This window comes from Pithys albifrons, chromosome 10 (assembly GCF_047495875.1).
Source record: "Pithys albifrons albifrons isolate INPA30051 chromosome 10, PitAlb_v1, whole genome shotgun sequence".
In the NCBI taxonomy this organism is placed as follows: domain Eukaryota; kingdom Metazoa; phylum Chordata; class Aves; order Passeriformes; family Thamnophilidae; genus Pithys; species Pithys albifrons.
Genome location: NC_092467.1, coordinates 11,415,014 through 11,426,671, shown reverse-complemented (window position 1 = coordinate 11,426,671; position 11,658 = coordinate 11,415,014). Strand labels below are relative to the sequence as shown.

General features: G+C 38.6%; 1 protein-coding gene across 4 annotated transcripts in view; it reads right to left on the bottom strand.

Annotated features, from left to right (window-relative positions):
• Positions 1-4,695: 4,695 nt before the first annotated feature.
• Positions 4,696-11,658, bottom strand: part of NEK7 (NIMA related kinase 7) — a 64,293-nt gene continuing 57,330 nt past the window's right edge. For all 4 annotated transcript variants that reach the window (XM_071564771.1, XM_071564772.1, XM_071564773.1 and 1 more), the window contains one exon: positions 4,696-11,560. In XM_071564771.1, coding sequence (XP_071420872.1) covers positions 11,450-11,560 — 111 coding nt within the window. In that variant the 3' untranslated portion in view covers positions 4,696-11,449. The remainder of the gene's footprint in view (positions 11,561-11,658) is intronic.

Below are 11,658 nucleotides of genomic sequence, written 5' to 3'. Positions count from 1 at the left end.
CAAAACAATCCCCAATCTTTTGCAACATAACAACTTTAAAAAAATTACAGCTTTCCAACTACAGCATTGGTAGGGTTTCACAGTCTTCCTGGGATTTGTGACATTGTGAGGGATGGCCCAATGCTACAGCAACAGAATGCCAACAAATAAGGGTCACCCACAAGATCCTTTGCCCTTTTGCTTGAGCTGACAATTCACACTGAACTGCCCACTGCTTCTAAAAACTCCAGACAAGTGGGTCATTTCTTCCAATTGGTTATCCCCAGAGAGAAGTGAGAGATGGGGGAGGCAGCACTGCAGCCCAGAGGCCCTGGGCTGGCTGCTGGATCAATGGCCAGTGTCAGCAGGCTCCCGTTTAATGATGCGCAAAGTCAGCGCCAGCCTCGCTGACGGCCACACTCACCCACTGGTACCCACACACAGGAAACTCATTCTGGAGAAACCAAATAATTGGCACATTTTGCAGTATGCGGAACTTTTTTTTTAAAGGTGTACACCTGGCATTTTATGTTCCTGGGATCAGGCCTTAGATTTTAACAAAGAAAACATGTTCACATTCACAACAGTGCAACGTGACAATCAAGTGCAGCTTGCAGCAAGTTCATCTGTGTGACTAGAGATCAACTTACAAGTGCTCACTATAAAGAAGAATGCATTGTTTTGTAAGCCTTGGTTACATATATATAAATGTATATTTCATATATATGGAACAATTTTTATTATCGTTTTCAGGTGAGACTTGTTTGGCAAACAGACAAAAGCCATAAAAAAATGACAACAAAACACATCACAGAAAAATATGAAAATAGAACAGAGGAAACCCTGTCCTGTTTCTGATCTACAAGGACAGAGGTGTTGAAGTCATCTCCCTGTCCATGTAAGCTCTAGAGTGGAACAACTAAGTTATGGAAACAAGATGACTGTACATGGTTCTTCAAAATGCTGACATACTGTTATTATTGGATATTCCAAGCAACCTACAAAACTCTCCCACTCAAGGCAAGATTGTTTAGCCAGGCTATGTTTCAGCCCCAAATGCACAGTACAGACCTTTAAACTGAAAAGAAAATACAAGAGGCCTTTCCTTTGAATTCAGCCCGGTGTATACTGCAGCTGGAGACCCCCACATTTCCAAAGCCTATCTCAGAGGCCACAACATTAAAAACACTCTTCACAATAACATTTTAGGATCCCTTTTTCCCCTAACAACTCATGAAAACATTTTTAAGCAGTCCTCAGAAAGTCATCTTGTCTGTCTAGCAGTATTTCTGCCCTGGGAAGAATTCCCTTCCAGCTACAGGAGAAAGCATTTCAATAATGCACACCAGAGTCGAGCAAGATATGATTCTTTGGGGGTTGAGAGAAGTGCAAATGTCTTTGGCTCTTCTTTGACTTGAGAACTCCTCTGTGCTAGGCTGATCTGGCAAAATGCCAACTGCCCAACAGAGAGGGAACTCTGAGTTAAAAACCCCAGAACTAACACCTAAAATAGTGAGCTTTTTACATTCTGCATAGAATATATGCATAGAAGAGAGAAAATTAAAAACAAAGTATAACACATATATATACAAACGTGGAAGAAAGCAACAACCACTAAGTCACCCACCAAAATAATAGATTCCAGCCACCCAGACCACAAAAACACCCCAACAGACTCCCCGCAAAGGACACCTGGCAAGAGAGGAGAAAACCAGTAACAAAAAAATGTGTGCCTTCCGAACCAAACAGCTGTGAATTGGCGAGGAGGCCTAACCCTCCCAGCACTGTGATAACACATCTCTCAATGTTGGCCATGAAGTGACTGACCAAGGTCCCTCCTACACCTTTTTATACTTGTTTTGATGCCAGATGATAGGAAATATCTATTTGGTTGCTTATGTCAAGTGATGCTTGTCCCCTCTATCTATGTAGCATTTTCAGGGCCTACTAAAATTAAGGCCTAAACTACCACATCCTCCTATGCAGTGAGGAAAAGTATAGCAGGAAGATTTTCAGCCCTAACATATCTCACTATTGAGAAATCATAAACCAAAATAATTACTTGCCCTAGAATAAGGAATAAAAATTGTTATTGATAAACATGCATACTGAATCCTGCAAAATGGTATCATCATATAAAATACTGTTCTGCAAGAGTAAAATCTGAATGATTTGCTACTCCTTCTATTTTTTTCTAATGTTTGAATCATATTAGGTGACTACAAATGAATGAAAAATCAGAAGCAATTCTACCATAGCAAACTTGAGGTACATGAGGAGGTGTGTGTTTACACAGGAGCTGTTTGCTGGTGCCAGAGGGTCTGACCCACATGGCTGGTGTGGGAAGCACGAGGAGGGAGCAGCGTGTGCAGCTCCATCCTGTGCCAGTCCCTGCTTGGAAGGAAATACCACCCAAGGCACACTCAGTGGGCACATCCCCTCTGCCTGTGCTACACCAATGCAGGTGAGACAAAGGCCCCACGGCTGCCAGACAGCTGCGACATCCCACAGGCAGCTCTGGGGAAACACAGCACAAAACTCCAGTACAAAGAAGAATTATAGATTCATAGCATTGATTGGGTTGGAAAAGACCTTTGAGATCATCAAGTCCAATCCTTGGTCCAGCTCCAGTCCCTTTACTAGATCATGGCATTCAGTGCCACGTCCAATCTGTTTAAAAACCTCCAGGGATGGTGAATCCACCACCTCTCTGGGCAGGCCATTCCAATGTCTCATTACTCTCTCTGGAAAGAATGCTTTTCTGACATCCAACTTAAATTTCTCCTGGCAGAGCTTGAGCCTGTGCCCCCTTGTCCTATTGCTGAGTGCCTGGGAGAAGAGACCAACCCCCACCTGGCTATAACTTCCCTTCAGGTAGTTATAGACAGTGATGAGGTCACTTCTGAGCCTCCTCTTCTCCAGGCTAAACAACCCCAGCTCCCTCAGCCTCTCCCCACAGGACTTATGCTCCAGTCCCTTCACCAGCCTTGTTGCTCTTCTCCAGCACCTCAATATCTTTCCTGAACTGAGGGGCCCAGAACTGAACACAATACTCAAGGTGTGGCCTCACCAACACAGAGTACAGGTGAAGGATCACTGTCCTGGTCCTGCTGGCCATGCTATTTTTGATACAGGACAAGATCCACATACAGCCACCACCACCCTGTTAGACTGATAACTGTTAAATGCTATCTTATCAGATCAAGAAATTATTCTTGGTTTACAGAAATTATTCCCTAAGACAATTTCTGTCAAATTTGAAACAGAATCTATTTCTTATATTCTTTATTTGCTTCCAAGAAGTTTGTGATCAGAAGTTCCAAATTTTGAGTTCTAATTTAATACATAGCAAAATTAACCAAACCCAACTACTGCTCTGAAAACTGCCCCTGCCCTGGGCATTTTCCTCCTCAAATATTGGTTTTGATAAATCTCTCTAGGTTAAGATTCCACCAACATGAGAGTTTAGAGTTCCTATAACCACCCCATTCCTTCCTTCCCTTCCCGTCCCCAATGTAAGCTACCTTCCTTCCCCAAAGCAACTCCAGAAGACAGAAGCAGAAAGTTATATTCAGGATTCCAACTTCCCTCCTTCAGCAATGTGGGCAAAACTGCAATCCACCAGGAAACATCAAGCAGATTTAAAAGTTAACAAGAAAAACAAGAATTTCGAGAAAATCCAGGCCACAAACACCACAGAACTTTTGTATCAAGTTTTACTGCCAAAAATTTTATTTACACTCAAGTTGCAAATGAATATAGTGTACATGGCATACAGGATGCAGAAGTACTACATGAATATATCTGTTAGTAACAGCAGATTCAGAAAATAAAACACCCCGAGTTCTCTGTTTCAATGCTTGACTTACCTTTTTTGCAACAGAAAGAACATTTGAAGAGTGGCAGAAAAACAAAGAATGGCCAAGACTTGTAACTGAGGAGTTTCTTCTGACAGAACATAAGGGAGACAAGGTTTCCAGTGGAGCCAGCTAAGCACTGGAGTGGGCAGCCCAGAGGAGCTGCACAATCATTGTCCCCAGAGCTTTCTGAGATCCAACTTGCTGAAGCCTTAAGCCCAGGTCTGAATTCAGCACTGACTCTGTTCTCATCAGGAGGCTGGACTAGAGACCTCTCTCAAGGTTCTTTCCAATCTGAATAATTATATGATTTAATTCCAGCACAATCAGCAGCCAAATTCAAACAAATCATTGAATGCTTCCCACTTTCCCCTCTCCCAACAAAGAGCAATACTTTAATCATCATCTTTAAAACAGCCCAGCATAACTGAAATCAGCGAAACAAGCAGCAAATGAAGGGTATAGAAAAGTACAAATACTGCATTAAAAGGCAAACTAAGAGCCTTTGTGTGATTTAAAATTCCCTTTGTAACAGCAAACACCCATTTTTAACTGCTCTTTACACATTTGGAATTATCAACTGTGTAACAATATCAAATATATTCCCAGTCATTTTTAACTGGGAGATTTCTTGTCCACACTGAGGAAAGTTTCTATTGGCCCTCAATATACTGGCAGTGCCAGGTCCTCTGCAAGTGCCCCAGGGAAGCCAGAGAATGAGAGTATGGGAGGGAGGTGAGGGGAGGTCAGGATCTCTGAAACATCTCTACTCTGTCCTGGAGATCATTTATGTTCCTATTTACGACCTCCTTCTATTGCTAGGATTAAATGAAAAGCAAGGAGAACTATCAGGAAGGACTCAAGGCACCAGCAATTTCTTAGTTTATTTTTAATTCCACATGACAGAAAACTGCAATTAGACAAAATATGTAAGGCCTCCACTCATCACTAAGGCACCAACAGAAGAAAAAAGGAACTAATGGTATCATGTGATACACACAGTTAACAAGGAGTAAATATAAAACCTGAAAATGACTAGAAAAAGTCTTTGTGCCAACAAGCAACTGACCCTCAAAGACAACTATTCTGGTGCAATAAAAAGTCAATAAATGTGTGTATACCCAGACACATCAAACTAAATCTGACATTCAGCTCTACACCCCACAGTTCCAAAACACCAAACTTCTTAGTTTTACAGAGAATTTTGCTTCTCAATCTCAACATATATACAAGGATAGTTATGAGCAAAGGTCAGACAATGTGATCAACAGTGAATCTGCAAACACACAATCTTCCAAATCTAAAAGCCTGCTACAACTGTGAATTCAGATATGGAGAAAACTATGCAGCCTCCACCATGCAGGTAGGTCTGATTTGTTTTCAAATTAGGCTAGCATGGGTAAAAAAACAGTACTACACTGAGCTCAGTTCTAGACCTAGAGGATGAATAAGTATTTTGCTGCTGGCAAGAACTTGCACTATGGCTGCAAGAACACAAGGTCCCTTGCTTGCAGCTGGGGCAGACACAGAGAACAGCAGGAAGAAAAGCCAGAATTAAAGGTGGGACAGGAACAAAGAAGAGTGTTGTGCTTAACAGTCTGGATCCAGCCAATGAAGCTCTTCAGCATACTTGTTATTTTAAGCAATAATTAAAAGCACTGAAATCACGTTGCTGTAACAAGAAACAACTGTTAGTGGTATGTGCAGAAACAAGATAGGACAAAGTTACACACAGTAAATATGAAGTAATTAAGGGAAAAAACCTTTTCATCTGAAATGATAGAAAACTAAATCAAGGTCCAGATTCAAGGACTTTTGAAGTACTTGGAAAACCAGAATCTACTCCAGTCTACAATACTGAAGTAAGACTAGATTTGTGAGATTCCAGTGTCTTTAATAACAAAACAAGTAGTAATTTGGTGGAGTTACTTCCTCAGCACACAAAACAGTGAAAGCCCAACGACAGTTTAATCCTATTTTGATACTTTGAAGGTAGAAAAGAAGTCAAAATGACACAGAGGTTAAATCAGTGAAGATAAGAGAAAGAACACAGATAGTGAAGAGGGCTGGAACCTGATGCACCCAACTTTCAGACATTTGATATGCAGGCATGGGAGAAATGTCAGAGATATAAAGGTTGTGGCCTTGAAAAACAGACAAGTAGAATTGTCAGCAGTGTTAGAAAATAGTCTAGAGGGATTCAGAAATCAAAATTAAATCTCTGAATCTGAACAGGTCTGAGGCTGGCTGGATACTAAAGGAACCATCTGGAGACAGAACTCTGGGAGAACCAGACCAGGCAGAGATGGGAAGCACTGAATTTTTGGGGCATTAAAGTGTAATGTGAAAACCAGACTGGGAAGAGGCTGTTCACGTACATGAAATTAGGAGATGAGAGGGAGAAAAAAACATTAAAAACCAGAAACAGTTAGGATGATGGGTGCCATCCCTTAAAGACAGATGAAAGAGAAACTTGCTTGCTAGTGAAGGAAAAAGAAGTCATTCAATGAAAGGAATGAGAGGCATAAAAGAAACAGAAGAGGGGCAAATTTGTATAGTTAAGAGGCAGAAAAGCTCAGTTCAGAAACAGATCCTGAAATGAAGAACAACTTTGAAAAGGATCTTGTCCTGCAAAAGTTTCAAGAATGTATGGAGAACTCAAATGAACAGCATATCTGCAAAGCAAGCTCAAAAAAGAAAAAAAAAAGAGTGATACAAAAGTGGTTAAAAAGTCCATTTGGGGAGAGAATTAAAGCAGGTAAGGCAAAGCTGAGTCCAAAGATCTGTTGTAATGACATGCTCTTCAGAAATATTCTGAAAAGCTGGAATGGAAATTAAGAAATTACAAGGAAAAAATGTCTGGAGGGAAGGAGCAAAGACAGGGCAATGTGAGAAGCAACCAAAGATACCATGTATAAAGAAGCAGATAAAGATGAAAATAGAGACCAGTGAGTCAAAAGAAGTGAGACCAATGAAGGACGGAGGCAGTTGAAAAGATAAACGAGTCAAAAAGGTTAATAGACTGGAGATCCCAAAAGGAGTGAGTGACAGGGTAGAGGAGAGAGAAAGACAGATTAGCTGAAAGGGAGCAGGTAGTGATCAGAGAAGGGGAATTTAGAAATGAGAGATAATAAAGTGAACCATATTTAGTGAAGACAAGGTCATGGGAATGATTGAGGCAGTGAGAAAATCTGTCTAAAACTAGAAATCATAGGCATTGGGCTGGAAAAACAGGATGAAGAACAGTGGAGTTAAGTACTTATCAGAGGGGGAAAAAAAGGCTTGCCCATGGGGAGAGATAAAATTTGAGAAGACAGAAATGGGTTGAGTTTAGCAAAGTCACAAAGAAAGAAGCAAACTAATGGCCACTAGGAAAACTAGACACAGAAGACTTCAAATCAGGAAGAGGGTGGAGCAGACAACAGGGCCGAAGACGCAGAAGCAGTACAAGTCAGGAGCTGTAGAACTTTAGGAGTGAATATGCAAAAAGCATGAACTGCAGAAAAAAGGTTCAGGGAAGGGAGCAAAGTCTGAAAAACAAACTTAAAAATCTGTATTTAAGTCATCTTCAGAAACATAAGTAGCACCCCACTTGGCACAGCCAGCACCTGTTACTTCCCTCCTTGGGTAACCTTGCAAGAAAGGTTAGTTACTCACCCAGACCAAACTTGAGATCAGAAACTCAGACGACCAACACTGTCACTGTCTAAAGATGATATGGAGATATGGCCGAGTTGGAAAAACTTTGACTGTTAAAGGAATATCAAAAAGTATGGAAAAAGTGGTTTGGCCTCTGCTTTGCAGCAGCTTCACTTGCAGATTCAATTCACTTTTCACAAAGCAAGACCTGAAGGCCTTTGTTCTCTCTTACATCAACCTCCCATTCCTAAAAGCTCAGATACCCAATGCAGCAATCCCCACCAGCATTCAAAATTCAGCTATTAAGATTCTTATCTCACTGCATAACAGCAAAGATAAGAGATTAAGTAGACTGATTGTTGAAAACAAACATCACCACGATTTTAGGTCCCAGTCAGAGGTATCTGAGAACCACTGGCATAAGAAGTCCTTCTCCATTTTCAAGCTTCTGTCAAAAACTTGAGTCTATGGCTTTCTTAATCATAAGCATGAATAAAACACCAGCCTTCTCAGACACTTCTAATACTGCATTTCATCTTCTGGTACGTTGGCATGTTTCTAAAGTTTCTGCTCATTACAAAAAGAAGACACACTTCTATTGCCTGCTCATACAATTGGTAGTTGGATCATTAGAGTGCAACAGAAAAGGAGAAAAAAAACCCCATACTATTCTCTGCTATGAATCCAGTGACATAGAGAGCATAAACAGTGAGCTGAACACATCATTTCTATATGCCCTACTGATTACTGTTTATTTACGTGTGTAGATGAGGTTCACTCAAACTTACAGAAATTACATAAAAACCACCTACCTACAAACAAGAGCTCACAGAACTGGGGCCATAATGGGAGCTCTTTGCTACGGTCATGCTTTACCAGGCATTTTCAGAGGACATGAAAATAATTGTAAATTTATTTTTTAATTGTAGATAAAAATGTTCTTTTGGGTTAGCTGTGAATATACTGGATGTAGTGTTTTTAGATAAACTTCTAACAAATAATACAAAAAATATTTCTTTTTTTTAATGTACTGTCTTCTGTTACAGTCAAAGAATCTCACCTAAAATCAACTACTAGAAGCAGTGAGTTGTCCACAGATAGGTAGCATTTACGATAACATATATTTTTTTATATATATATATATAAATATATATATGTAACAAGGAAAGTTTAAGCTAGTATACAAACACTATAATTTTTACATTATATTTAATACCTGTATCTTTTATTTCTATTAGGCAACTGCACAGCAGGGAAGTTTGAGACAAAAGAGATTTTATGCAATGTTATTCAAAGCACAAAGTTCACTCCTGAAGCAAGTTAATAGCAGAGCACTACTAAAATGAAAGGAGGAGCTACTCAGACATTTTGGGTAGAAATGTAACATGGTGTTTTAAAGAAAATAAACACATAATGACATAGCTTAAAATAAATAGTGCCCTATGTCATCATCAACAAATGAAAAATAGAACAGTGGTCTATAAAAGAAAATACTTTATAAGCATGTAGCACACATGGGAGTGTTATAACAGACTTATCACTTTCATATGTTACCAGGTGCTTTACTTTAGGGATAGATTCTACAATCCCCAGTTACATAATCAGTTCCATTAACGCACATGGGCTTTTCAGTTATAAAGTTTGATACCAGAGTCATCTGTACCATTCATTTTACAGTGTTTAAATCAGGAACAACTATTTTTTCCTCAACACAAGATTTAATCATAAATACTAAAACCCTGCCAGAACAATAAAAAACTTCAAAATTTTTTACTCAACACATCCTAATGGAGAGAGGGAGGGATATCAATTACCAGTTTCTTTCAGAAAGTTCAATACTTAATGCATAGCAGTAGATACAAATAGCCTGACTGTGTTGAGGGGCTTTTTTCAGTGATTTTTAAATGTTCTGGCACATTTCAGAAAAAAACTACATTATATAAGTATTTGTGCACATTAAAAGCTAACCCTGGCAGTCGAGGAAGTATCGTCCTGCCTTTTTCAATATAAAGCATTTAATTCTATGCCATATAAAATATTATAGAACATAACCATAATTTTAAAAATTCTATATTCAGATAATAAATGCAAATAAATCTCGAGGTTGTTAGACACAAAGCAAGATTTCTCATATACTTCTCTACAAATTGTTCCACTCAAGTCCTACAAGATTAAGCACACACAGAAGTGAGAAGGAAAACAACAGTTTCATAGAATTCATCCTACAAAATCTGGAAACAAAAATTTAAAAAAAATGTATTAAGATAAGCTCATGATCTGGCACATACTATTTAAAACCCCTGTATTTTGCCAAACAATTTCCATACTATTTGCAATTTTAAAAATATAAACTTGAAAACAACCCTGACCTCAGCTGAACATTTCATCCACAAACTCCAGAGACAGATTTTTATCCTTTGAGCATTATATCAAATCAAAAATTAAAGCTGCAGAGAAACAAACAAGCAAAAAAACCCCCACTGAGCATGCAGTGAAGTGACTGCATCTAGAACTTATATGTGTATGTATAGTACGCTGCTTTTATTTGAACTAACTTCTTTTTACCCACACAAAGAAAAATATTCAACTGACTGTAACAGCTTCGTAGCTATTATCACTGAAAAGAACTATGTTTGGACAGTTCTGTCTATTTCCAGGGGTTTGAAACTTTAGAAATCTCATTTCACTCTCCATTTTTGCCACATTTAAAAACAAGGCACAATAAAAATATTATTTAAACATACCCAAAAAGGCACTAAGGTTTAACAAAAATATTCAGCATTTCCTTTTTAACTAATACAGTATTTGTAAGACAGTTTGCATACATATTTATTTCCCAAATGAAGGACTGGCAACTTAAACATAAAAACCTAAAATTTGCTTTTGCTAAATATAAAGCTAATTCTCATTATACAGTATACAAAACCTCCATATATTTATGTAGAATACATTTTGTGTTATACTACACTACTATATCTTTCTCAAAAGATTTCTATACTTAAAAAAATATTTTAAATTTAAATACACTGTAAGGTCATTCAAATAATTTTAAACACAAAAATCTACAAACGGTGACATATACACTAACAGTTGGGAAGTTCTAACTTAAAGATTGCATCTTTTAATCAGATCTGCTCAATGACAGCCTCAGAATGCTATTTGCTACTTGAAGTATCTGCATGGTTTTAAGACTTAACTATGCAGATTCCTATTGCCCCAGGGCAGCGCTGCACAAATCTATTGAAAACGATCGGATTCATGAATAAACACCTTAAATTTTCCCAGAAAACCTCCAACAAATGGTTTGTGGATATTAAGACAGAACAACAAAACAAAAAGGGATGTTACAAAAATTTCAGCATGACAATTTTTCCTGAAACTATTTTCCCACTGCATCTGGCAAGCAGAAAACTGATCCTATCATCTGTCCGCTCTTAAAGCAAGTACTGAAAACTACAATTCAATATAAAATACAACAACCTTCTATAATAATTATGTTCTTCTTAGAACAAAGATTAAAATAAAGTTAACTGTGCTGATTCATACCTTCCATAAATTACTAAAAAGGTGAGAGATTCAGACATTTTGCTTCTGGATAATAAGCCTAATATCTGTATCATGTGCAAAAGTGCAACTGTGTTTTAGAACTGAGGCCCAACTGAATACAATTTTGTTATTACAGAAAATATACTTGAAACCACTTAACACGGAAAACAGTGGTCATTGGCATCCTAAAATTTTGCTTTACATATTTAAACCTGTTGTACAACTGCAACTTAGTAAAAAATACAAGGAAAAAACCAACAAACCCAGAAATAAACAGGAAACAACAAAGCTTGTATATAAATTGGTTTACAATTCAAAGCACAACAGTAAGCTTCAAACAATTACAATCGTGTAACACACGAAGAGGTGGGATGATTCATTCCAAGTACTTGGTTCTCCCTGCTCTCTCCCCCCGCGCCGCTGCCTGCTCAGCTGCTTGCGGTCTGTGCGTGCATCCGCTTCGCCACATCGTACACGTAGGTGATGTCCGGCCGCTTCTCTGGATCGGGGCTGATGCACATATTCACTAATTGCCGCAGCTAGGGAAGGAAAATAACATGACAGCATTGTTGGCCTTCTTACAAGGTAATACTTGTGCGTTATCAAATTAATAAAACCATTAAAAATGAGCCGAACA